General features: G+C 33.1%; 1 protein-coding gene across 1 annotated transcript in view; it reads right to left on the bottom strand.

Annotated features, from left to right (window-relative positions):
* ZCCHC14 (zinc finger CCHC-type containing 14) overlaps window positions 1–27,486 on the bottom strand; it is a 117,687-nt gene that overhangs the window by 36,846 nt on the left and 53,355 nt on the right. The window contains exon 3 of the mRNA XM_051974804.1: window positions 14,764–14,837. Within this exon, the coding sequence (XP_051830764.1) occupies window positions 14,764–14,837 (74 nt within the window). The remainder of the gene's footprint in view (window positions 1–14,763; window positions 14,838–27,486) is intronic.

Here is a 27,486-nt window from a genome sequence, read left to right as displayed (position 1 = left end):
ATTTTAATGGGGAAACCACAGATACACAGATAAATCTATATGAATACCTATACCTATAAGTTACATACAAAGTAATTAGAGAGGAAAAATAATGATAGGTGGAAGAAGATATGAAAATTGCTTCACAGATGAGAGAATGAGTTCCAGGCACATGGGAAACAACGGGAGTGAGGAACAGAGAAAAGACCAGTTTAGCTAAATCACAAAGTAGAAGAAAAATATATAATGAAGTTGTAAAGATAGTTGGGGCTTAGTTATGAAAGGCTTTTAAAAGCTAGACAAAAGAAGTATGTTTTATTCTACAGAGGACATCTTTGTCAGAGAAATTTGTTGTAAAGATTCCCTTCCCCCTTCCCCAACTGTTTTCCTTCTAATTTTAACTACACTGAATCTATTCATTGTTTTTTGTTTGTTTAGATTTTTTTTGGGGGGGATTGCAAGGCAATTGGGATTAAATGACTTGCCAAGGGTCATGAAACTAGTGAGTGTTAAGGTGGCATTTGAATTCTAGTCCTCCTGACTCTAATGCCCATGCTCTACCCACTGTGCTGCCTTGCTTCTCCTGCACTGACTGACTCTATTTGTGCAAAAACTTTGTGATCTTCAAAGGTTCTGATAAAGGCCTCATTTGCAAAATATATAGAGAATTTACTCAAATTTATAAGAAATCAAGTCATTCTCCAATTGATAAGCGGTTAAAGGATATGAACAGACAATTTTCAAATGAAGAAATTGAAACTATTTCTAGTCACATGAAAAGGTGCTCCAAATCATTATCAGAGAAATGCAAATTAAGACAACTCTTGAGATACCACTTACTCCTCTCAGATTGGCTAAGATGACAGGAAAAGATAATGATGAATGTTGGAGGGGATGTAGGAAAACTGGGACATTGATACATTGTTAGTGGAATTGTGAACAAATTCAACCATTATGGAGAGCAATTTGGAACTATGCTCAAAAAGTTATCATATTCTTTGATCCAGCAGTGTTATTACTGAGCTTATATCCCAAAGAGATCTTAAAAAAGGGAAAGGGACCTGTATGTGCCAAAATGTTTGTGGCAGCCCTGTTTGTAGTGGCTAGAAACTGAGGGGATGCCCACCAATTGGAGACTGGCTGAATAAATTATGGTATATGAATGTTATGGAATTTTATTGTCCTGTAAGAAATGACCAGCAGGATGATTTCAGAGAGGCTTGGAGAGACTTAAATATATTGATGCTAAGTGAAGTGAGAAGAACCAAGAGAACATTGTACATAGTAATGAAGAGAATCAGCTACTTGCAGAGAGGAAACTATGGGAAATGAGTGTGGACCACAACATTGCATTTCCTCTCTTTCTGTTATTGTTTGCTTGCATTTTTGTTTTCCTTCTAGGTTTTTTTCTTTCTTTCTAGATCCGATTTTTCTTGTGCAGCAAGATAACTGTGTAAGTTGTATACATATATTGGATTTAACATATACTTTAATATATTTAACATGTATTGGAATATCTGCCATTTAGAGGAGGGGATGAGGGGAAGGAGGAGAAAAATTCAAACAGAAGGTCTGCAAGGGTCAATATTGAAAAATTACCCATGCATATGTTTTGTAAATTAAAAAAAAACTTTGTGATCAAAAATTATCCATTTTATGTTTCATGATTCTAATTTTAACACATCCATAGCTGCAAGGATTATTTTCCTCTAATTTGTTTATCATTTCACTATTAATATTTCCATTTATATTTAAAAGTCAGATGTCCATTTTGATACACCTAGAATTTGTGTCATATGGTGTGTGTGTCTTTTTTTTTTTTTACTTAGTTTCATTTTATTATATATATATATAATAATAACTTTTTATTGATAGAAGCCATGCCAGGGTAATTTTTTACAGCATTATCCCTTGCACTCACTTCTGTTCCGATTTTTCCCCTCCCTCCCTCCACCCCCTCCCCCAGATGGCAAGCAGTCCTTTACATGTTGAATAGGTTACAGTCATATGGTGTGTTGTGATGATCCTAGTCTAGTTTCTACCAAACTACTTTTTAATTTCCCCAGCTTTTGTCATATAGTAAATGTTTTTGATCTTTATGTTTATCAATTACCATGTTCATTTGTTTACATATATGAGATATAAACTAATTCTATTTGTGGATTTTTTTAGATAGTATCAAATAATTTTGATTACTGCTGTATAGTTTGAATATGTTATTACTACAGCTTCCTCTTTTCCTCCTTCCTCCTCCCCATTATTTGAGGTTCTTGACCTTTTTGTTTCTCAAGATTAATTTTTTTTTCTAGTAAGATATCTTTTGGTCTTTCATTGATTTGGAACTGAATAATTTAGATAATACTATTTTAAAATATCGATATGGGCAAACAATGAAAAAGTAATCTCTACTTATTTATGTCTGTATTTTTTTAACAAGTGCTTTATGTAGTTATATTCATATAATTTCTGTATATCCTGGTTGGTGAATTCCTAAATATTTTGAATATTCTGTAGTTATTTTGAATGAAATTTCTTCTCCTACTAAGTTTTATGGGAGTTAATTTTATATTGTTTCTCTCAAATGATTGTTTTAATTTTTTTGTTGTTGACTTTGAGCATTTTCTAAGTAAACCATCCTATCATCTAAAAAAAGGATCATTTTTTTTCTTTTGCTTAGATTTTATTCAATTTTTCTTGTCTGATTACTGTGACAAGCAATTCTTGAAACTATGTTAATAGTTATGATAATAGAACCACTTGTTTTTTATCCCTACTCTTATAGAAAGATCCACTGGTTTATGGTTTTAGGTGGATACAATTTACCATATGAAAGGTCTGTTTTATTCATTGCTTTTTAGTGTTTTTAAAACATTTATACGTTGTAAAAAATTTTAAATTACTGATATGTGAATTTTTGTTTTGTTATAAATGTAGTGTATGTTTGTAATTGTTTCTTTCCTTTTCTTTATTTCTCTTTTCTTTTCTTTTCTTTTTTTTTTTTTTGGCTGAGGCAATTGGGGTTAAGTGACTTGCCCAGGGTCACACAGCTAGGAAGTGTAAGTGTTTGAGACCACATTTGAACTCAGGTCCTTTGGACTTCAGGGCTGGTGCTTTATCCACTGCGCTACCTAGCTGCCCCTGTAATTGTTTCTAATATTAAACCAAACTTATGAAACTTCTTACCTGATCATAGCGCATAGCCTTTTTTGATGGCATCATTGTAACCTCTTTACCACTATTTTAAAACTAGAATTCTGCACTGATGCTGATTAGAAATAATACTGTAATTTTCTTTCTCTTCAGGTATCAAGACCATATTTGTATGACTGAAAGAATTTAATAGCCTCTCATTTCCTTTTTTTTCTTTTTGGCAGTTTATGAAATGTTGGAATTGTTTGACCTTTGAAAGTTTAATTTCCTTTTATTTCTTTTTCATTTTTTGATATTTTCATCTCTTAAATTTGTTTTTTTAAAAGTTTGTTTTATTTATTATTTAATCAAGTCAAAAGATTTTAAATTTTGTTAATATATTCTTTGATTTTCAATTTCTATGTTTGTATATTTTGTCAAGGTTTTAAAATTAGGTGCATTTTCTAGTTTTCTTAAGTTACATTTTTACTTCATTTGTTGATGTCTCTCTTCTTCCCCTTCCCATCCCATTAATGAAAGTATTTAGAAATGGAAATTTTCTTCTTGATAGCCTTGGCTAAAAAGTTTTGATATGTCGGATTGCTGTCAAGTCAGCAAGCATTTATTGAGTGTTTACTATCTGCCAGACATTGTGCTAAATCCCAGTTATACAAAGAGAAGCAAAAAAATTGCTTCTCTTAGATATCTCAGAGTCTAAAGAACATGAAAACAGTTATGTTCAAACAGAATATATATACGATAAATAGAAAATAATTAACACAGAAAGGGTACTTAGCATTAAAGCAGATCAGAAAAAGCTTCTTGCAAAAGGTGGGACTTTAGCTAAGACTTAAAGGAATCCAGGAGACAGCTGAGGAAGAAAAGAGATTCAAGATATGGGGGGAAAAACCAGTGTAAAAAGACCAGAGTCAGGAGGTAGGGTCTCTTATATGAGAAATAACAAGGAGACCAATATCACTAGAATGAGGAGTTTGTGGAAGAGAATAAGGTCTAAAAAGACTGGAAAAAGTAAGAAGGTAGCCAGGTTAGAAAAAGGACTTTAAAAACCAGAGGATTTTTTATTTGGCCCTGCAGATAATAGCGAATCACTGCAGTTAAATGATTTGGGGTGGGATGAAGTTGTCATGTACATACCATTTTAGGAAGGTCAATTTAACAACTGATTGAAGGCCAATCTAAAGTGTGGAAAAATCAGGCTGTATGTTACTTCAAAAGATCCTTGACCAAGGAGGTGCAAATGGTGAAGGAGAATAATTTTTTGTTGTTGAAATATTCTATTGTTTCTATGTTTTATTCTTTGATTCAAATTCTTATTTGTTCTCCAAATAATTTTTAATCTTTTCTTCAAAGACCTTTTATTTAACATAATTCTTTATTGCATTTTGGCCAGTTAAAATGTTTAATTTCTGTATTTTTGAATTATGGGTTCTTTATATTTGTACTTGCATATATTGAATATATACATGTATCAAGTACTGATGTTAATTGTCTATGGTCTCTTTAAACCTAATAATGTTTCTTTATTAACCTCTTTTAAGGCTATATTTATCTATGCCTTATCTGAGATTGTGACTACTGTTTTTTAAATTCATCCAAAGCTTAACAGATTTTGCTCCAGTTCCCTATTTTAACTGTGTGAATCTATTTTTTCAGTGTGCTTGTTTGTTTTAAATAACACTGTTGAGTTGTGCTCTCTAATGTATTCTGTAACTCTCTTCCATTTTATGACTGAATTCATCCCGTTCACAGTTTTGATAATAAAATCTGTATTTCTTCTTTCCTATCTTTTTATACCTTCCCCACTCTCTTCTCTTTATTGCACAAAGAAATGGGTGTTAAAAGACTTGGAGCTCTATTCGATGTTGTATGCTTCTGTTCTATTACTATTTCTCCTTGTCCAGATTCCTACTGCCACCTCTTTCACAGATTTATAGCTTTTCTTTCTTTCCTTTTATTCTCCATTTACTTTGTACCCTCTGAAAATAGATTATGACTAATCTACCTCTCTGAATCTGCCCTCCCCTATCTTCCTGACCCTGTTTTATCTGTTAAATTTAATGTATTTCTATATCAAACTTTTTGTGCATGCAGATGCATATTTTAATCAGTTTGTCCAATTAATATGACAGTGGGGTTCATGTGCATAATCTTAAATGCATGCTCTTTTCCCTCATCTTTCTCCATATTTCTAGTCATTCTAAGCATCAAGATTATTCTAGATAATAGTTCTAGTCTCTTTCATCTTCTTTCTCAAGTGCATTCCTTTTTTATTCCATTTTTTTTTCTTTTAAGAACATCAAAATATAACAAAATAGTTCTGGATGCTATCTTATTTACTCCCTTTCTGAGGACTAAAGACATTGAGTGGATGTTTTTTCTTCTATTAGGATAAAAACACCATCGTTGTATAATCATCTCCAACTGGTCAATTTATTGTATTTACCTTTCTAGGTTTCTCTTGACGAATGCATTTAATTTCATGGTAACTACTCAGTTCTGGTATCTTCTTCAGGAATAAGTAAAATCCTCTATTTCAGTAAAGATCTATTTCTACTTTACATCTCTCTAACCCTCTTTCCTCTGTAGGATTATGCTCAGGCTTTGCTGGGTATTTTAGGTAAGAATCTACTATCTTTTGTCTTTTGGAATATTATATTCCAAGAAAACTTCTCTTTTGGAATGGTAACTGTGGATTCTTAGGTGAGATCTTGATTGGGATTCCTTGGTACTGGAATTTTTCTTTCTGGTTGCTTGCAGACTGAAAACTCTGGATTTAACCTATGAAAGTCTTGAGAAATTTTATTTGGGTTTCTTTCAGGAGATGACCACTGAGTTTTTCCTGTTTTAACTTTGCCCTCTGGTCTAATATAGTGGAACAATTTTTATGTATGATTTCTTGAAACATGGTCTTTAGGGGTTTTTAAAAAGTTTCCAGATAGTTTTTGATTCTTACATTTTTAAAAAAAGATACCTTATATTTTTGATATTTTTTCCTTTGATTTCCGACCCAAGTTAATTTTCAATGAGTTTGTTACCTTTGTAAGATTCCTTTTACATTTTTACTATTTTTCTTTGAATTATATATTCTGTGATTTTCTCTATAACTTTTATTTCAATTATAATTTCCAAACTTTCTTGATTCTGTCCCCCAAAGAACTCTTCTAAAACTTCAGTTTACATTTAGAGTACCCCTACCTGATGTCTATATTAAACATACACACACACATATATGTAGATGTATATATGTACACAAAAATGTATATGTCAATATGTATACACATGTCAACATGTATCAATATGTATATACATATTTATTTATTCCCTCCCCGCCCAGATATGGATACACACACATCATGAACATTTTCTTAATTGGGATTTGCGTTGGCTTAGGACTAGTCTCTGTGCACTTTAAGAAGAAATGTTCTATGGATTGTTTGGAAAAACTGATTTGTATTAACTACAGAATAGGTAATTATTTCAAGGAGTGGCTGGGGCTAGGGTGCTGCTTTGGAGACTGAATTCCATGCAGTGAAGAGGAAAATGGAGGATAACTTGTGCTTGAGTGTTCTGATGCAAGGATTATGGCCTTTCTTGACTCAACTACACAGACTTCTGAACTTTGAGTTAGAAAAATACAACTTCATATTTTAGGAATCTTTGGCTAGACCCTATTCCAAACTTCTTGTCACCCATACACACTTGGTCTGGTTATCTTTGTTTAAATCTAGTTAATTTATGGGAGGAGGGCTTTTTAGCTTCCACTCACTTTGCCATTAAGAAGAGTTTATTTTTTTATTTTTTGGGGAGACTATTTTTTGTACACAGCAGATTGCTTGGCTTTGTTTCTTATGCATTTTGCCACTTTGGTTTCACTAGATTGTTGAATCTATTTACACCTTAGGTTATGATGATGAAGATTGGGCTTTCCACTTTTTATTACTTTTGTATTGTTCTTTACCACCTCCTTCTTTTAAATCAGCACTTTTTCCTTGTAAATAATTTTGATTAACCTACATTTTGATGCTTGTCTATTTCCCTCAATTCTAACCCATTTCTGCCTAACTTGCCCTATCCAAAGTCCCTTCAATTTACTACATGAATAAAAAAGAAATTAACAATGGCATCTATTTTTTCTCTTTTGACTCTTCTTTCCTTCCCAGTCAAAAGAATAATTAAAAATCTTCACTTCCCCTTCCATTTCATGTTTTAGTGAATGATATTTTGCTGTGCTCATTTCTAAGTTTTCCTTTGCTTGGCCCTTATCTTCCCATCTATTCTAATCTGAATTCTATTCTAATATATACATATGTATTTATTCCTTCTGTATTCTGAATTCATCTAGAGGTTTACTAAGAACCAGTTTTAACTCCATACTTTCTCTCACTTCTGTTATTTCATGTGTAAATTTCCTGACTGACATACCCAACTGCCTATTGAACATCTCCAAACTAGATGTCCTGTGTTATCTTAGATTCAACATGTTCAAAACCGAACTTATTTTACCCTCCATACTCTCCAAAATTCCTCGTTATTTCAGATGGTTATCACATGTTCCCAATAACTCGGGCATGTAGACTAAATATAATTTTCTATTCCTCCCTCTCTTATCTTCCATATCCAATTGCAAACTGTGTTTCTATCTCTGTAGTATTTTTCATATTTGCTCCCTTCTCTCCTATTGACTCTGGTGTACATTCTGTTCACCTCATACTTTGATTATTGAGACATCTCAGAAGCACAGTGCTTAGTGCTTCTTCAGTCAAGACCTGATTTCAATCTGGCCTCAGAAACTTAATAGCTGTGTGATCCTGGCCAAGTCATTTAACCTTTGTTTCCTTTACTTTCTTCAACTGTAAAATGGGGATAATAATAGCATCTACTTTTCAGGATTGTTGTGATCAAATGAGAGAATATTTGTAATGTCTTGGCACAGAGTAGGTACTTAAATGTTTGTTCTCTTCCTTTTTATTGAAATAGATTTCTGGTTGATCTCCATGACCAAGTCTTTCTCAATCCCAGGCCATCCTGTATTCAGCTGTCAGATTAATCTTCTGAAGCAAAGGTCTATTTTGCTCCTCTATTCACTCAATACAATTAGCTCCCTATTATCTTCTTTTTAGTTTTTAAAGCTCTTTCTAGCCTAGTACCTTATTATCCTTCTTGGTTTTTGACATGGGACACTTCCAGATATTCTGTGATCCACGACATGGCTTTTTTTGCTCAGGACACTCCATTTCCCTCATCATGTCTGTACTACACCTCATGTCTGTAATTTTCTCCCTCCTCTGCTGCTGTTGGTTTTCTCTGAAGTCTCAGTTAAGATGCCACCCTTCTGCAATAAGTCTTTCCAACTGTCCTGAGTAAGAATGCCTTCCCCCTGCTGATCATCTCCAGTTTATCCTGTATATATAGATTGTTTGTATAGAGTAGATTACATGTGAGTTGAAGGACAAGGACTTGCCTTCTCGTCTTTTACCTTTCTTTGTACGTCTAATATCAGTTCATGGCATGTAATTATCAGTTCATGGCATGTAATAGGCATTTAATAAATGATTGTTGACTGAGTGAAAGTAGAATGCCTACTCCAGTTAGGGATCCAGTCTTTTTTTTCTAAAACAGAAGCTCTTTCTACTCAACACCCTATGATTGGATGCTGCTCTTGTGGTCTATCCTTTACTCTAATTACTCTCCCTTTGTTTTGTGTTTCTGGGCAGAATCAGTGTTTTCTTATGGGGTAAGAAGGGATTCAGGCCATGAAGAGACCAGATGTGAACTCTCAAATTCAGAACCTGGTTATGGGGATATAGGTCTTACAGAATTATCTCAAGATGTTAAGTGACTTGTCCATGGTCAAGAAGTTAATATATCATGTCAGAGGCTGACTTTTAGGTTGGTTCTTAAGGCATTATGAAATGCTGCTTCCTGGCATTATTAATGATAATAATTAATAATAATTCAAAATCTAATTAGACTTTGGATTGCCAAACACTAAGTCTATTTATGCAAAAATGTTTTGGATTCACCTATTCAATGAATAGATCCTCATTCTTACTAATTCTCTCCCATCTCAGTGATACAAAAAAAGGGCAAATTTTTATTTTACTTTATTATCATGGAATTTTTTTGTCTTCTTAGAATTAAATATGGTTTTGAAAGGCAAAGTGGCTAGTACTTTTTACTATGGGTTTTTTCTTTTTTAAAAATTCTTTAATGGATATTACCACTAATGAGAACAATCTTGCAAATCAAAGTTGCAATACCATGTTAAATATGGAAAATACAAATAGCTACAGCTTTGGAAAGGGAGAAATCAGGGTGTACTAACTGATAGTAGCAACTTCTAATCTAAACATTGTCCATTTAATTATTGTATGTTTCAGTGAATAATTGTTCCTAGTATAATATAAGAATTCATGATGAACATTTTGCTTAAACAATAAGCTTGTATTTTATAAAACACTCTTTATCTAAAACGTCCTTGGAATATTCATTCTAACCAGTTCTCTCTACATCACTGAAAATTATCTGTCATATATACTTCTCCATTATATACTGGGGCATAAGCTTTTTAAGAAAAAGAAAAGTGAGCATGACCTAAAATTAAACTGTACCAAATAAATGGACATCAGAATTTCTTTTTCTTTTCTTTTTTTCTTTTTCTTTTTTTAATTTTTATTTAATAATTACTTTATATTGATATAATCCATGCCAGGTAATTTTTTTACAACATTATCCCTTGCACTCGTTTCTGTTCCAATTTTTCCCCTCCTTCCCTCCACCCACCCCCCAAAGATGGCAAGCAGTCTTATATATGTTAGATATGTTGCAGTATATCCTAGATACAATATATGTTTGCAGAACCGAACAGTTCTCTTGTTGTACAGGGAGAACTGGATTCAGAAGGAATAAATAACCCGGGAAGAAAAACAAAAATGCAGATAGTTCACATTCGTTTCCCAGTGTTCTTTCTTTGGGTGTAGCTGCTTCTGTCCGTCATTTATCAATTGAAACTCAGTTAGGTCTCTTTGTCAAAGAAATCCACTTCCATCAAAATTGGACATCAGAATTTCAGGAAGGTTTACAGATATATGTATAGATATTTATCTATATACATATATATCCATGTATAGAAATATTTATATAGCTATGTACACACACACACACACACACACACACGTGCATGTGTGTTTGTGTCTATCTAGTCATCTATCTCTTTAGCTTCTTTAAGCACATTTGCTACCTCTTCAGATGTGATAGAAGGTCTCCAAAGTAAATTACAACTTCTTATTCACACATTAATATATCATAATATTTTGTTTCAAAAGTCTGTCAGATTTAGGCATATCATAGTTTGATTTTGAAAGATGATATTCCTTCTCATTAATTGGTATTAAGGAAATAAAAAATTATCCCTTAAAAGAAATTCTTTATACAAGATAGCTATTTAGAAGACAGAATTATACAGATAACACTGGCAGAGAAGATGACATAAATACAAAAGACAAATAAAAATTTAGGGGGTTTTGAGTACCTAATATCCTAAAGGGATATTAGGGCCCGAATTTCTGTAATTCACAATGACTGAAAAAACTAATAACAATTCATATTATTTAGCCGCTTTGAAGGCAAGATGACGAACCCCAACTTGGAGACATTTAAAACATAAGTTGTAAAAACCAACAATGCATGCAAGAAAAAACTTTTATATTATTAGATGATCCCTTCTAGTTCCAAATACTTTTGGGAGCTGGAGGGAAGGGTGGGGGAACAAGAGAACAGGAACTCTTCATCTTATTATTTTATGAGTATTGAGAATTCTCTAAGTGAGTAAACTCTCCCTACCAAAGCAGAGATTTATTATGTGGAGCACTGAGGAGTTTCTCAATCAATCAATAAACATTTATTAAGCACCTACTATGTTCCAGACAATTTGCTAAGTGACAAAGACAAAAAAAAAAAAAAGCAGCAAAACAGTTCTTATCATCATAAAGCTTACAATATAATGGGAGAGATAACATACAAATATAAACAAATCAAGCTACGCAAGGTAAATAAAAAAAATAAAGGAGGAGAAGTATTAGAATGAAAAGGGGTTAGGAAAGGTTTCCTATAGGATATAAAATTTTAGCTGGGACTCAAAGAAAGGTTAGGAAGTGAGTAGTCGAGATAAGGAGTAAGGTAATTTCAAACCTAGAAGACAACTAGAGAAAATGCCCAAGGCCAAGAAATGTCTTGTCTTTTGTGAAATAGCCAGGAGGCCAGTGCCACTAGTTCAAAGAGTATATAGTAGAAAATAAGGCATAAAAAGACTGGAAAGGTAGGAGGAAGCTTACAAGATCTTTGAATGCTAAACAGAACATTTTATTTTTGATAGGAGCCACTGGAGTTTATTGAGTGGGGGTATGGGGTAACCTGATTGGACACGTGCTTTAGTGCTCCTCTCCGTCCTTGTACTGTGACCCTGAAATGAGTATAGACAATGGATTCGTCAAATAGCATCTGACCTATGACTAATGACTGGTGATGTGATAAGAGAGTTACAGATTCAAGAGATGAAGACAGTATACAGTTGAATTGGTTCACTAAGGGGTCAAGATGGGCAAAGAGTAGTAATCAATGTAGAGGAGATGACCAAGGAGAGAACTGAATGATCAGGAGTTTGAAGGTGAGGAAGAAGAGTAAGTTTTACAAGGGAAGGCAGAGTGAAAAGACAATTGCTTCTGGTCAGATAAGAGGATTTCAGATTTTTTGACCTTGGAAGTGGTATATTTATGGGTGATGGAAAGATTAAGGATATGACTATTTTTGTGTGTGGCTGTGGTAGGATGGAGAAGTAGTTTGTGTGAGGTAAGTAAATTGAGGAACTACAAGTAGTCAGGATGTTTGAGAATACGTATATTATATACACACACACAGACAGAGATATAGATATGTTGAAGTTTCTTAGGGAAAAGAGAAAAACTGATCTATATGTTAAAATTCATGAGAAAGGAAGAAGAGGGACATAGACGTTTGTAGACAACTGCTTACAGGATTTTGATTTTGATTAGCTGGGAGATATGAATAGCATGAACCTCAAAATAAGAGAGGTTGTTCAGTAAGGACATAGGGATTAAGTATGTTTGAGAAATGGAACTTGAATCCAAGTCTTGCTGATTCCAAGGCCAACTTTCTATTAAATACACTATGACTCTCCAAATAGCATGATCACAATAGTTATATTCTTCTCCAATTATTGAGAATGATTCATCAACAAACATAATTCATAAATTCAATTACCTTTGGGATCATTAAGTTGGTTTCCCGAGGCCAAAAATTATTTGGAGATTTATACACTAAATGATCACCAACTTTACTATATGCAGCAATATAGTAACAGTTCATTTATCTAGTACTACTGAAGAAGATAATATTGGAGGGAAGTTTTTCAAATAAAATAAAATTTTCCCATGTGAAAAAAAACCTTTTTATTTAAAGACTTATTTTTTGTGATACCTTCTGTGAGGTTCAAAGTGATAAGTGAGCTATTCAAAGTAATAAAAATTAAAAAAAAAAAGAAGAAAAAGCAGTTATATAAAACTAACACACCAAATCATTCTTTAAAAATATGCAATATTCCACACCCATAGACCTCTGCAACTATTCTCTATGGCCAAGTGTAATCAATACAATTATATAGTATTTAGTTTCTTCCTTTTTCTCTTCTCCTTATCTAGGCTATCTCACTTTCTGTCAAGTTCAAGTAAGCAATTCTATTCTTTTCTGAAAGCTTCATATGTACCATTTCTTATAACATAGGACTGTTTCAATCTGTCACAATTTATTTAGTCCATCCCCAACTGATAAGGAATCTCCTTTATTTTTAGTTTTCATTTATTTATCTATGTATCTATCTATTTTATTATGCTTATAAGAATGGGTTAAATCCATAAGGGTTTTTAGTAAGGAAAAGTTGTTTTTTTTGTTTTGTTTTGTTAGCAATTAACAAGAGAGAAGACAAGTTCCCTAGTGGTAATCATAAGGATGACACCATTAAGGGGGGAAATTCCATGAAGTAGGAATATGTTACTGACCAGTAGGCTAACTCCAAAATTGATTTGGTACCCTGAAAAGAGATGGCAAAGGAATTACAGCAGAGTAGGGGACTTTTATAGAGGAAATATAACTTCAGGGATTGACATTATGACTTGGCTTTCTAATTGGATATACTAACTGAGGTTATGATGATTTTCTCAATGCAAAGAATTCAACAATGAATTCTATCAGAGATTACTACCTGGGGCATCAGCTTCTCATTCAGGAGGATCAGAAATAAAAGCAGGAGCTTCCCATATCAGTGGCCTATCAGTGATAACAAAGGTTAGTATTTCTATCTGGTTTAAAAGATCATAAAAGGTAAAACTAGAGAAACTTTAAAACTCAAACAATTGCTCTAATCTACTAACATACTTTTCAATGAATTATGTGTCTTTGTTGATTCATTCTACTATAGAAAAGTTTTACATCTTCTGTAAATTTGCCTAATTCTGTTCTCATATTTTCATCAGCCAATACACTCAATATAGGCTTAAATCATTCTCAATGATTTCAAAGATTTCACAAGATCAGTAGTTACTGGTCACTTTTTTTTTTTTTTTTTTTTTGGCTAGGGATGCAGGCAAGGACAAGATGGTAATAGAGATGATCATCTATGATATTTACTGTTGTAGAATCTTTCAGTTATTGAAAAACAATGTCTAAGAGATTTTAAAACTGTTTTACCTCTACCAAAGAGAGATCTATAGCCTCTTCTCTTTTAGTAGAAAGGATTTCTGTGTGTGTGTGTGTGTGTGTGTGTGTGTGTGTGTGTGGAGAGGGGTGTGGTGTTTGCAATGGGAAAGCTGCAAGAGGGAAGGAAAATAAGACTTTATAATAGTGTTTCCTATGGGCCAGGCACTATGTTCTTCACAAATTTGTTATTTGATTATTGCAACATGGATTTCAAAGTGGTTAAAAGAGCTGATGAAAGACCTTGCTATATCATCTATGGTTAAATTTCTTGAGGATATTGGGTGATAATTAGCAACCTGAGAGAATAGAAAATAAAACCCCATAGAGAATAAACTAAAAGCAATTTGGCTCAGTGGAGAACAGCTTAGGCAAAGAGAAGGAGAAGCTAATGATAGCTCTGCAAAATCAAAAGTGAAGGCCGATCCTCCATAAGCATTTCTTTACAGGTTCCTCAGGTGTGGATGTCTCTACTGACCAAAGTCTACTCTTCCAATTGCATATACTGCAATTGTGAGAGAGAAAGCTCAAGGCTTATTGGGGAAGAGCTATAATTTAGAAGAAGTTATCCTATGATGATGTTAATTATATTGTCATTTACTAAAATGCTTTTGTTCTAATCAAAATGTGTAATCCTACTGACTAATTTAAAAAGTAAAGTATATCAGTAGGCAATAATGAGCTATGGTTCATAGAGGATTCTGATACATAAACAATTAGAATTTAGGGTGGCTAACTGGGAGCCCAGAATGTGGGAGGCCCCATAAAATACATAATAAAATAAAGCAGTTGCACTGATAATCTTTGTGAAGTTCAAAAAAATACTTTCCACATCTTTTTGAACAAAAGAGAATTTAAAAATCTTACCTCAAAGGAACATTCAACATTTCTTTCATTTTTCTTATGCGATAATCCCTTCAGTTCTATCTTTTCAACACCCACTGCAAAAGAAAAAAAATTCTGAAATTAAACTGAAGTGCAATAATAATATTATCAACTATCTTGCTCTCAACAATTTTCAAAAGAAGACTCAAAGTGATCAATAAATTACTTTTTGTTGTTCTGTCATTTTTAGTTATGTCCAACACTTTGTGATCCTATTTAGGATCAGGCCTCGTGTTCTACCCACCTTGTCACCTGCCTAATAAATTGTTAGAGACACCTATTTCACAACTTTTGAAAAACTTTGTGGAATTAAAGGACCCTAAATGGAAAGAAATAGGCAAGTAAAATCAACAGACCAAAATTATGTCAGTGATAAAAATGTGATCTTTATTGGAGGCAGCAATTACAAAGATAAAAGTATATTTGTGAAAAACCAAGCAAGGATTTGTTAAATATGGCTTTTATAAATACAAGGAAGCAAAAAGCTAGAAATTTTTTTGGGGGGCCACAAAGCAATTGTGGTTAAGTGACTTGACCAGGGTTCACACAACTAATGAATGCTAAGTGTATGAAGCCACATTTGAATTCAGATCCTCCTGACTATAGGGCTATCTATCTGGCTCCCAAAGCTATAATTTTAAAAAGACAATAATTTAACAAGCACAAACAAATGAAAACAACCTATTTCTATCACCTTTCCTAAATACAAATAACACAAATATTGTAGAACTACTTATAGAAGGCATTTGGTTCTTTGAGAAACTTAACTGCTAATTTTTAAATTCTGTATGCAATCAATGTACTTTACAACAGGGTTTCTTAAACTTTTATACTTGCAACTCCTTTTTGCCCAAGAAATTTTATGTGAATTTTTATATTTAAGAAGGTTTGCTTTGCAACAGTTCTCCCTTCACATGCACTCTATGTTTCAGTTGCACTAGCCTTCCTGAAGTTACTTACACATGGGATTCTACCTCTCAGCTGTGAACCTTTGCATAACTATTCATCCCTTCTTCTTCCCTCCCCCATCATGTATATCCTTCTCCTTGCTTTAATTTCATAGAATCTTTTCACAAAAGATATATATAATGTAAATGGCAAGTATTTCATAGGGAAGAGGGGAAAGTGTCCACTAGGAAAAGCCTCTTACAAAATGTAGAATCTAAGTTGAGTCTTAAAGAAAGCCAGGAATGACACAAGGCAAAGGGGAGAAAGGAAACTTCTCATGTTGAGCATGAAATGAAAAGGCAGGGTTTCAAAAGATAGAGTGTCTTGTGTAAAGAACATCAAGAAGGTCAGTGCTGCTGAAATTCAAAATATGCATTGTGCTCAGCATATAGTGAAAGTTTAATAAATATTACTGAAGGTGTGCAAACTTTGGTATTTTTTTTAACACATATAGAAACCTAGTTAAAATATAAATTTTATCATTAACAACAGAGACTGGTATTAAATCTAGATAGCTCCTACCCAAATCAATAGTTTTAATTCATCAGCCAGTAAAAGGTCACTAAATAGATATGGGTTAATTTAGGGGATTTTTTTGTTGTTTGTCTGCCAACAATAAACTAGAAGCAAATTATGATAACCTCATAAATGAATAAATTCACAGTTATTAAGTTATCAGAGTCCATATTTGAAACTCAAATTTTCCCAGCTCCAAGCACATTAATCTAACCACTATACCACCTGTCTCCAGATTACTGACTTAAGCAAAAAACAAAATCAATACTAAATTAGAATAGAATTAACAATTCATAAATGATTTTGATAAATGCCCGATTCCTGTCTCCCCCAAAATAAGTTCTGCTACCTTTTGTATTTAGACAACAGTCATTTCTGGGAGAAAACAAACCAAAATTATCATGTTCACCCCTCTGAATTAAACCATGATCTTTGTAACAAAAAGGCTAAAATATCCATTACACTGATCATATCTAACAACATACACAATATTCTCTTCCAGTAGTCCCTACATATCTGGCATTGTATATGCTTCACTTTTGTTCTGAAAACCTTCATTTTTCATTTACTTGGAGAGCTACTTCTTTGTGGTGATCTTTTTAATTTACATTGAATATGCTAAGTTCTAATGGTTCTATTTATTTCAATGTTTCAAATTTTTATAGTACAATGATAGTGAATCACATTCAAATACAACAGGTTTTTCAGCCAGTCTTTACTCCCAACATATAGGTACCCGCTTTGTTTCTAGTTCTTTAGAAAGAATCATGCCATGGATACTTTAATAGATATTGGATCTGTGGGGCATAGGAATAATAAATAAGGGGATGATCACATGAATGAATACTTTAGGCACTTTCTTCATACAATTACAAAATCCTTTGGTGCTTCATTGTTGTTATTGATTTACAATAGTTAAACTGCCTTAGGTTATTGTGATGGTCTTGTATTGATGTCTATTGTCTTATCTGTTCATTAGTACTAATGATTGATTTCATTTTAGGTGGATAAAGGAAGAAGAGAATTATGACACTTCAGACTGTTAAAAAGGGTCATCCATGTATGCATATATTGCATTTAATTTATACTTTAACATACTTAACATGTAGTGGTCAACCTGCCAATGGGGAAAGGAGGGGAAAAATCGGAACAAAAGGTTTGGCAATTGTCAATGTTGTAAAATTACCCATGCATATAACATGTAAATAAAAAGCTATTTAATAAAAAAAAAAAGAAAAGAAAACAGAGACTAAACAAACAAAAAAAAAGGTTCATCAAAATTATTCAGCATGTACATGATTAGAATGGTATAGCAAAGCAGGAAACAAATACAGTAAAAAATGTATCTATGATAAATCCATGAATATAAATCATTAGGAAGAATTCTTTTTTGACAAGAACTTCTGGGAAAACTGGAAAGCAATTTGGCTTAGATCATAAAAAAAAAAGGAAAAAAAAACCGGCAGCTAGGTGGTGCAGTGGGTAGAGCACCAGCCCTGAAGTTAGGAGGACCAGAGTTCAAATGTGACCTCAGACACTTAACACTTCCTAACTGTGTGACCCTGGGCAATTGCCTCAATTTAAAAAAGAGAGAGAGAGGGAGAAAGAAAGAAAAGAAAAAAGTCATTTAAGTTACTTTAAACTAAAAAAAAACTTTAATGAAGATGAAATAAGATAAATTGCAAGGGAGAAGAAGGCTGGTGGGGGTATACAACTGATAAGTCCATCACATAGCAGTGATAAGTCCAATAACTAAAACGTCTTTTTATTCATTTCTGTGTGTATATATAATTCACTAGGAACTATTTCCTATCAGGCACATTTTCAAAGGGAGAACTGCAGATTCCAAATGACCTTTTGAAAACATATTCTGAATAATTAAGAGTAAAAGCAATGCAAGTTAAAATAACTGAGCTTTTACTGCCTGTCCTGCACATTGATTTCTGAAACTGTCTTGACCATTAGATCTCGACAAACAGAAACTTATGAAAGACAAGGTCAACAGCAGTTTAGAAGACAATTTTGTATTGTGAAATTATAGGAGGGAGGAGAGAAGAAGCATTTATTAAGAGCCTACATCTGCAAGGTACTGTGCGCAACACTTTATAAATATTATCTCACCTGGAGAAAGAATGTACAGTGTTGCCTTATAAAAATGCAAAAAGTAATAGATAAGTTAGGTTTACAGAAGACTTTATAAAAAGACCCAACTCAGGCAAATAATCACTGGGATATTTGAAGATGAAAACCCTCAAATTCTTTTCTCCATTTATGATAGCAGAGTTACCATATTTGGCCTCTAACATCAGAGCTCCCAATAAGCTGCATGACAAAGAAGAAATAGATGTAAAGAAGACAAATAAGTGAATAACAGTTGAACCAGACCAAGAAGGTTTATGCTGTATGTATCAAGAGAAGGATTCTCAAAATATCTGAAAGAAGAGAGAATACCAAATGCTTGGAGGGAAAAAATTATTTTATCTTTTCCTTAAAACAAGAAAGCTGAGAAAACTTAAATCCATCTAACTTATATGTTTTCTCATTTCTATAAAATCATTAGAATAATGCTATCTCTATATATTGATAATACCGTCATTAAAGGTTTGAGAGGGTTAGTTAGGCTTTTGTAAACAACACTGTAGAGGCAGAGCAAAGATGATGGAATGACAGGAGTTACAGTGTTTCCTTCCACAACCTCCTCCAAACAGAACAAAAATTCATCAGACCAAATCTAAAAAAGTTACACTGAGTCATTTTGCCAGCCCAGCTCAATATAGGGAGACAGAAGCAAAGTGTGTAAACACTGGGGTGGCCTGGGAGAGACTGTGTACCAGGTCAAGTGGATATACCAGACATATATTAGTGAACTCCAATGGCAACAGGTGCCAACTTTATCATCTACAGCTTATTTTGGGGGTCACAAAATCAGTATGGGCAGATGGAATTGAATGTAGAAATGGGCATTCTCAGGTAGAAAGACCCTAAGCAGTTTACTAAGAAAAGACATTCAGAAGGCAGCAGCAGTGGCAGTAGCAGATGTAGAGTTCAGACTTTAGGCTCTGAGCAAAATACCCTTTTCTAGCATCAGTCCAGCCCAAATTTAGATCCAAACCCAGATCAGGAACTTGTAGAGCTCAGGCTAGGGAAGCCAGCAATCAGACTTTGTCCTGGATCAGACTAGTTAGATAGCACTGAAAGCTTACAATTCCTCCACTTCTCCTTGAGATCCTGGAAAAACATAACACCCAAATTCCCAATGAAATAATAATATCAATCAGCTAAGACCTTTCTTCTATTAATGTGGCTGAGCCCAGCCCTAACATAAAGTCCAAAGTTAGAAGAAGACTACATAAACAATCCCAGTATGATGAGTTATTATGGTAGTAGGGACATTGAAGACACAAACACAAAGAAAACAAAAACTCCAAATCTTCTGTAAGCAATGCCTCAGAGAAAAACACAGTTCAGTAACAAAATCAACTACAAGTATTGGAAGAGATGAAGTAAGAGTTTTTTAAAAAAGGTTTTTATAAATGGAATAAGAATGCTTGAAGAACAAAATTGGGGGAAAAATGGCATGGGCTACAGAACCAAGAATTACAGCTTGGCACCATGGGTATAAAACCTTGCCCAAATGATAAAGTTCCTGAAAATTACAATGGACCAAACTGACTTCATGAAGCAACCAAAAATATTAAAACAAAGTCAAAAGGCTGAAAAAAGGAAGAAAATGTAAGATAGCCATAGTAACAGCCCAATTGATAGGGACTACAGACTGAGGCGAAATAATTGAAATTATGTGAATGCCAAGACCAAAAACAAACAAATGACAAAACAAAAAAAAAAACCTAGATATCATGTTTCAATAAATTTTTAAAAGAAAACAGACTAGATCTTTTTAGAAAGAGAGCAAAGTGAGGATAGAAAAGAATTTATCAGAAAGAAATCCCTAAATGGAAACTCTCAAGTACATCATAGCCAAAATCCAGAGCTTTCAGATCAAAGAAAAAATACTACAAGCAGCCAGAAAAAAAAGAATTCAAAGTCCAAGAGGCCATAGTATGAATCACACACTATTTGGCAGCAACAACTATGAAGGAGTAGAGAAATCAGAATATAATCTAGAAAACATAGCATATGAGCTTATGCTCAAGAATGACTTACACAGAAAAACGGGTATAATGCTACAGTAAGGGTGAAAATGGATCTTTAATGAAACAGAGGACATCCATGCATTACTAATAAAAAGATTGGAGCAGTGAAACAACTCTGAAGTTAAAACACTGGTGTGAAGAGAAACATAAAAAGGCAAATATGGGTGAGCAATGATAAAGACAAGAATAAATTACTTACAAATATGGCAAATGACATATGTGTCCCCTCTGATCCCTAACATCATTTCAGAGTATATAGAAAAAATCCAATCAGGGAAGGCCTGAGAATGGTTTTCTTATGTATTGATGCTCTTTAAGAAGAAAAGAATGAAAAGGGGCAAGCAATACATGGCTGAAGGCAGGGACAGGGAAGATAAGGGAAAATTATGTTAACAAATCAGGATGTATAAATTGATATCTATAGAATTGGGGAGGTGGAATAAGAGAATAGCAGCTGATACATGAACCTCTCTTACCTGAACTGGTCAAAAGAAGGAAGATATAAACCCAGAGTTAGATACAAAACACAACAAAGGAAACAGGGAGGAGGAGGAGGAAGAATTAGAAGGAGGGTAGAATCCTAAGAAAAACAAATTCTAAGACCATGTAAAAATACTTGTAGCTCTTTTTGAGGAGGCAAAGAATGGGTATCTATGAGAATGCCCCATAAATTGGGGAATAGACAAATTATGTTATATTAATATGACAGAAAACTACTGTGTTGATCTCTTTATCAGAATAATGACCAAAGAGGATTCCAGAGAACTAATGATAAAAAAAATCCAGATTATTCACCTTTGAAGTTGTATTTCAACCCATAGTTTAATCAATGTATAAATAAATAACAGAATATTAAAGTTGAAAAGACACTTTGATTTTAAAGCTGAAGACTTGTATGAAATAACTCAACAAAGGTCACACAGCTAGTATGATGACTAAAATATTAGTGGTATAGTGGTGACTAAAATTAAGTTCACTTGAAGGATACATAAATTTACAAAGTATCATAAATAATATATGGATTTATGTTTCTTTCAAATTCAAAATAGAATACATATAAACAGTGTTTAAAGATATTGAGTAATGATCCTACACTATCTATTCTCATAGCAACACTCAAATGAATAAAAGGAGAAGAAATGCTTGAGGTTTAATAGATGACATGAAAGTTTTATAGGGAGAGGAAAGGGTGGCTCCATTTAGAAGTTAATTTCATTAACTAATTATCCTTTTAGCTTTGTGTGCATATATACATATAGTAATTATGTTTTAATACCTCACTAAATTGAAAATTTCATTTTACATTCCCTCCCCTTCCCTCAACTCACCAAAGTTATATTCTCGTTAGTATGTACTTTTGAGGATCCTGAAATCAAAATGTAGAAAGTTCTGTTTTATAGGGTGAACACTTCTATATTTCCATTTAAGTGAAATTACTGTGCTTCAGTTTTATTTCTTCAGATTAATGCTGTCAGTAAACAGTTTTTCAAAATGAGCATTCAAAACAATCACTCTCATCTATATCCTTTAGCTTTCTTAAACAGTACAACATAAAAACTAAAGAAGAGAATGATGTAGTCAGCATTTTTACTGGCCACAAAAATACCACATGTCTACCTACATGTTCCAGGGCTCCATAATATCAGGGTTTATGAAAACACACACACACACAACCTCTCCATCTGGACTCAAAGGGGGAAGTGACTCATATCTTGACAGGAAAATGTGAAAAACAGATGGATATTATTCAGCTGTTTTCAAAGAAAAAATGCTGTAAGACTTAAATGTTTGTGAGATCTTTTCAAAATCTTCAGACCAATCTGTAGTGCTTTGTAGTGAGAACTCAATAAAATGGCATAGCTTAATCTATAATCAGCTGCCTCTTTTGTCTCTTCATTGCTGAAACAGATTTGAACGAAATTATTAGGAAGGGCTTGGTATTAGGCATAGGATAGTTCTTTCCATTCATTTTCATTAAGCCTTGAAATGGCCACATGTTACTATACAGGCAAAGTTGCCTTTATTTGTCAGTGACAGAATTTCCAAGCTTTGTGATGTAGTTGCACGAAAATGATTTAACACCATTCTGAAGTTCACCTCAAAAGAAATGAAGCATTCAGAGTTAATAGTTATTCTCCCAGATGAAGAAAATCCTATATCATATCTACTTCTCAGTAAGGTGACCAGAGGTCCAAGATTACATAGGTAACTCTAAACTTCACCTTTAATACTCTTTTTATTCAGAAAAGTTAATGGTGATTTAATGCTAATACATCATAAAAGAATACTATGGTCAGAGAGGACAGTATAGCATCAAGAGGAAACATCAAGAAAAGAGAGTGAAATTATAGATAGGTGAATCAATAAGCAAAACTTGATTATGAGAAAATAATACATTTGCAGTAGACCTGAATTTCTGAAAGGAGGGAAAATTAATAGCATCAAGCAAAAGTCCTTCTTTTCCCTTTTCAAATTATTTCCCTATAAAAAATGTAACAAATTTCCAAATATTTCTCCCTTAAGACATGCTTAAGAGCTAAAAGTCATTGTTGGCTTCAATAAAATCTATTATCTGCAATTCATACTGCTTCATTTTTTAATAACTAAGGCAATACACAAAGTAAGCATAGTGGTATTCTTAAGAGCAGAAGGAAAGGAGAATGAGTGAAGTGGATTAGTTAAAAAAAAAAAAACACAGCAGAGAATATTTGTAGTGCTAAGTGCTTGATATCAACAAGGTATGACTGAGAAAATTGGAACCAGTTATTCTAATCTAACTTGCAAGGTTATAAGGGTGTAATAGGAAAATATTCAGGAGTATTTTTTCAAAGTGTTGAGCAATATGCAAATTCTGGGTACTATTATTATTTTTAGTTCCAACTAATTGGAACTATTTCACATTTATATAGTGTCTTTATGTTTATGTGAAATAAGGTAAACATTATTCTTATTTTACAAATCAATAAGCTGAGGTTCAGGCTTAAACCAAGGACTTCTGACTTTTAAGTTTGTGTTCCTTCCCTAGATCAAAAAAAAAAAATTAGGTTGGGGTAGGATATAAGGAATCCAACTATTATGATCATAATCATGGACAAAGAATTGTATTAAACTTATTGGAAACTTAATCACTTATCTTTGATTCTGAAGGTGATTTCTCAGCATTTTTCACCTAAAAATTTATTTAAAGGGATGGAATTAGGCATGTTTCTTTACTATTATTTGAATTGTCAAAGATGTAACAAGAATTAGCAACTTACAAGTCAAGGGATCAATCTGGCATTCTATTAAAATATCACAAACTAAAATTATTTCCAACAAGTAGACAGCAGCAATAACCATGATCTATTTGGATATGGATGGTCCCAGAAACTTTTTTTTTCCTTTTTTTTTTTTTTTAAAGATTTTTTAAAATAAAGCTTTTTATTTTCGAAACACATGCATAGATAATTTTCAACAACATTCACCCTTTCAAAACCTTGTGTTCCAAATTATTTTTCTCATTCCCTTCCTTACATCCCCTCGGCAGCAAGTAATCTAATATAGGTTAAACACGTGCAATTTTTAATATATTTTCCACAATTATCATGCTGCATAAGAAAACTCAGATCAAAAAGGAAAAAAAATGAGAAAGAAAACAAATTGCAAGCAAACAACAAAAAAAGTGAAAACACTATGTTGTCTTCCACATAGACCCCATAGTCAGCTCTCTGGATGCAGATGGCTCTCTCTATCACAAGATCATTGGAACAGGCCTGAATTATCTCATGGTTAAAAAGAGCCACGTCCATCAGAATCAATCATTGTATAATTTTGCTGTTGTTGTGTACAATGTTCTCCTGGTTCTGTTGACTTCACTTAATCATCCTATTAATTGTTTTTTATAGAAAAATCATATTCTGGATGCCTATCAATTGGAGAATGGTTGAGTAAATTGTGGTATATGAATGTTATGGAATATTATTGTTCTGTAAGAAATGGTCAGCAGGATGAATACAGAGAGGCTTGGAGAGACTTATATGAACTGATGCTAAGTGAAATGAGCAGAACCAAGAGATCATTATATACTTCAACAACGATACTGTATGAGGATGTGTTCTGATGGAAGTGGATTTCTTTGACAAAGAGATCTAACTCCGTTTCAATTGATCAATGATGGACAGAAGCAACTACACCCAAAGAAAGAACACTGGGAAATGAATGTAAACTATTTGCATTTTTGTTTTTCTTCCCGGGTTATTTTTACCTTCTGAATCCAATTCTCCCTGTGCAACAAGAGAACTGTTCGGTTCTGCAAACATATTGTGTCTAGGATATACTGCAACATATTTAACATATATAGGACTGCTTGCCATCTGGGGGAGGGGGTGGAGGGAGGGAGGGGAAAAATCGGAACAGAAGCGAGTGCAAGGGATAATGTTGTAAAAAAATTACCCTGGCATGGGTTCTATCAATAAAAAGTTATTATTAAAAAAACACACATATTTTTAAAAAAGAAAGAAAAATCATATTCTATAACATCCATATAACATAACTTATTTAAGCCATTCTCCAACTGATGGGCATCCACTCAGTTCTGGAAATTTCTTGCATGACACTAAGCAGGACCTGTGGCTATATCACCTTTCTCTCAAGACCTCAAATATCTCTGAAGTGCCAGACATTTTCCTGATGCAATTCTGTTTCAAAAAGATAAATGGAATGATCTCTTCAGAGAACCATCTTAATCTTTAACAAAGTACAAAATTCTTTGTTATGGGGGAGGAGGGTAAAAGTAGTAAGAAAGAAAATCTTTAAATTTCAGCAAAACTTTTCAATATATCTTTTAAAAATTACATTATGCACAATATTTCATACTTGTGAATTCTCTGTGTCTACAAAGGAGTGAGAATTAGTGCAATGGCATTAAACATCTTTGGGACCAAGACTGTTTATATTTATATTTTCTTTTCTTTTTATTATTATTATAGCTTTTTATTTATAAAACATATGCATGGGTAATTTTTCAACACTGACCCTTGCAAATCTGTTTTCCAAATTTTCCCTTCCTTCTCCCCCATCCCCTCCCCTAGATAGCAAATAGTCCAATACATTGCATTCATTTTCAATTATTTTGTGGTGGTGGGTTTTTTTTCCCATTTATATTGTTAGTCACTGTTTCATGGCTCTGCTTGCTTCATTCTACATTAGATCACATAAGATTTCACATGAGTCTCTATATTTTATGTTCAGCATTTCTTATAGCAAAATAATATTCCATTTATATTTATATATACCACAATTTATTTAACCATTCCCCAATCAGTAGGCATCTATGTGGATTCCAGTTTTTTGCTCTTCTAATAAATACTTTGCTATATATAAAGCTTTCTTTCTTTCCTTGGTTAGGATAGATGCCTTGCATTAGTGTCTCTGGGTCAAAAGGGATAAACATCAAATGGATATTTCTAGGTGGAAAATAATATGTAACAAATACCTTCTCCCCTTTAGGACAAACCTGGCCTTATTAGTCATAAGTGACTTCCTATCACTGAAAGATTACCTGCTACAGTTCTCTATTGCAAGCTTTTAAAAACAAAACAAAAACCCATTTAACCTGTATAAAATTTGAAGAAAATAAAATACTGACTTTGATTTTTAAAAACTAAAAGAAATTTGGCATCTTTTTTTTAATGGCACTGTTCAATAAATACCAGATTTTGTAGTAAATAATAAACTGTACAATTAAATTGATTTTGATCTAATCACAGGAGTGTTTTTTTAAAAGTTTTTTTTTAAATGAGATTTTTTTTCTACAGAGAGAGAGAGAGAGAGAGAGAGAGAGAGAGAGAGAATCATTTTCTTTATAGGTTGACCTGGATGAGTACTTTAAATTTGACAATTAAACACATAAGCAGTAGTGTAAACCTTTTACAAAATTATTATGAGTAGAAAGGAAAGTCACAAAAAAGGAAACTTTTAAGTAGAAAGTTTTATGAAGGGTTTTTTTCATTGTATTTTTTAATTAAAGGTTTTTTAAAAGACTCAGAATCTTCTCTGAAAAACCATGTAAAATAGGCTTCAAGGAATTTAGCAGTGCGTTTAAGATGAATAAATTGCAGTCTTGAAAATATTGCAATGTAACCTACAAAATTAAGACTTTATTTTTTAAATATAATAATACAAGATTAGGACACCCATATTAAATCCAATGAAAGTACAAAACACATTCTAAAATCAAAAAAAAATTTAGGTTGACATTTTGAATTATCAGCTGCATTGTTCCTGTCCAATACTGTAATTAAGAAATGAATCTAAATAGAATCATAAAATATTACTGTTTTTTAAAGGGAAAAAATGTCTATTATTCTCTCTTTCCTCTTTCCTAGCTAATCTTGAAAAAAAAATACAATCTGTGCTTCTACTTTTCCACTCAAGAATTTTTGACCTCATCATTGAATTAAGCTGATTTCTTCTCCCAAATAATCAATGATCTTCTAATTGCCAAATCAAATGGTCTTCACTTCTATACCCCTTAGTTCTGACACTCTCTGCAACAACTGATACTATCAATTTTTCCCCCTTTTTATATACTCTCTCTGGTTTTCATGGCACTTCTTCCTGGTTCAGCAAATGACTCCCAGACCAAAACATTCAGCTTTAATCTCTCTGCTAAGAAATAGTCATACATCCCCAACTGCTTCCTGGACAGCTGGACCTGGATGTTCTTGTAGACATCTCAAATTAAGCATGTCCAAAACAGACCTCATCATCTTTTTCTTCCAAACCTTCCTCCCTTCTAGACTTCTCTATTGCACTATGATTTATTTCAGAGTACCAACATCCTCCCTTTTACCCAGGCTCACAATCTGTGTCATTCTGGACCCTATATGTCCTAGCCCATTGCTAAATCTTATCTTCTACCCTTATAATGTCTTCCTGGATCACTGCTTTGTGGGAGAGTGGCTTGAATAACTTGCATAGGAGCTATAAAGGTCACAGTATAGTTATGACAAAAGGTGATCCACTGAAAAAAATGGCAAACCATTCCATTATCTAAGAAAACCCTATGGAAAGTATTAAAATTGGATTAAGTATGGCATTGTAAGAT

This window comes from Antechinus flavipes, chromosome 2 (genome assembly GCF_016432865.1).
Source record: "Antechinus flavipes isolate AdamAnt ecotype Samford, QLD, Australia chromosome 2, AdamAnt_v2, whole genome shotgun sequence".
NCBI lineage: Eukaryota > Metazoa > Chordata > Mammalia > Dasyuromorphia > Dasyuridae > Antechinus > Antechinus flavipes.
The sequence above is the reverse complement of the archived record's forward strand: the minus strand, read 5'-3'. Positions and strand labels throughout refer to the sequence as shown.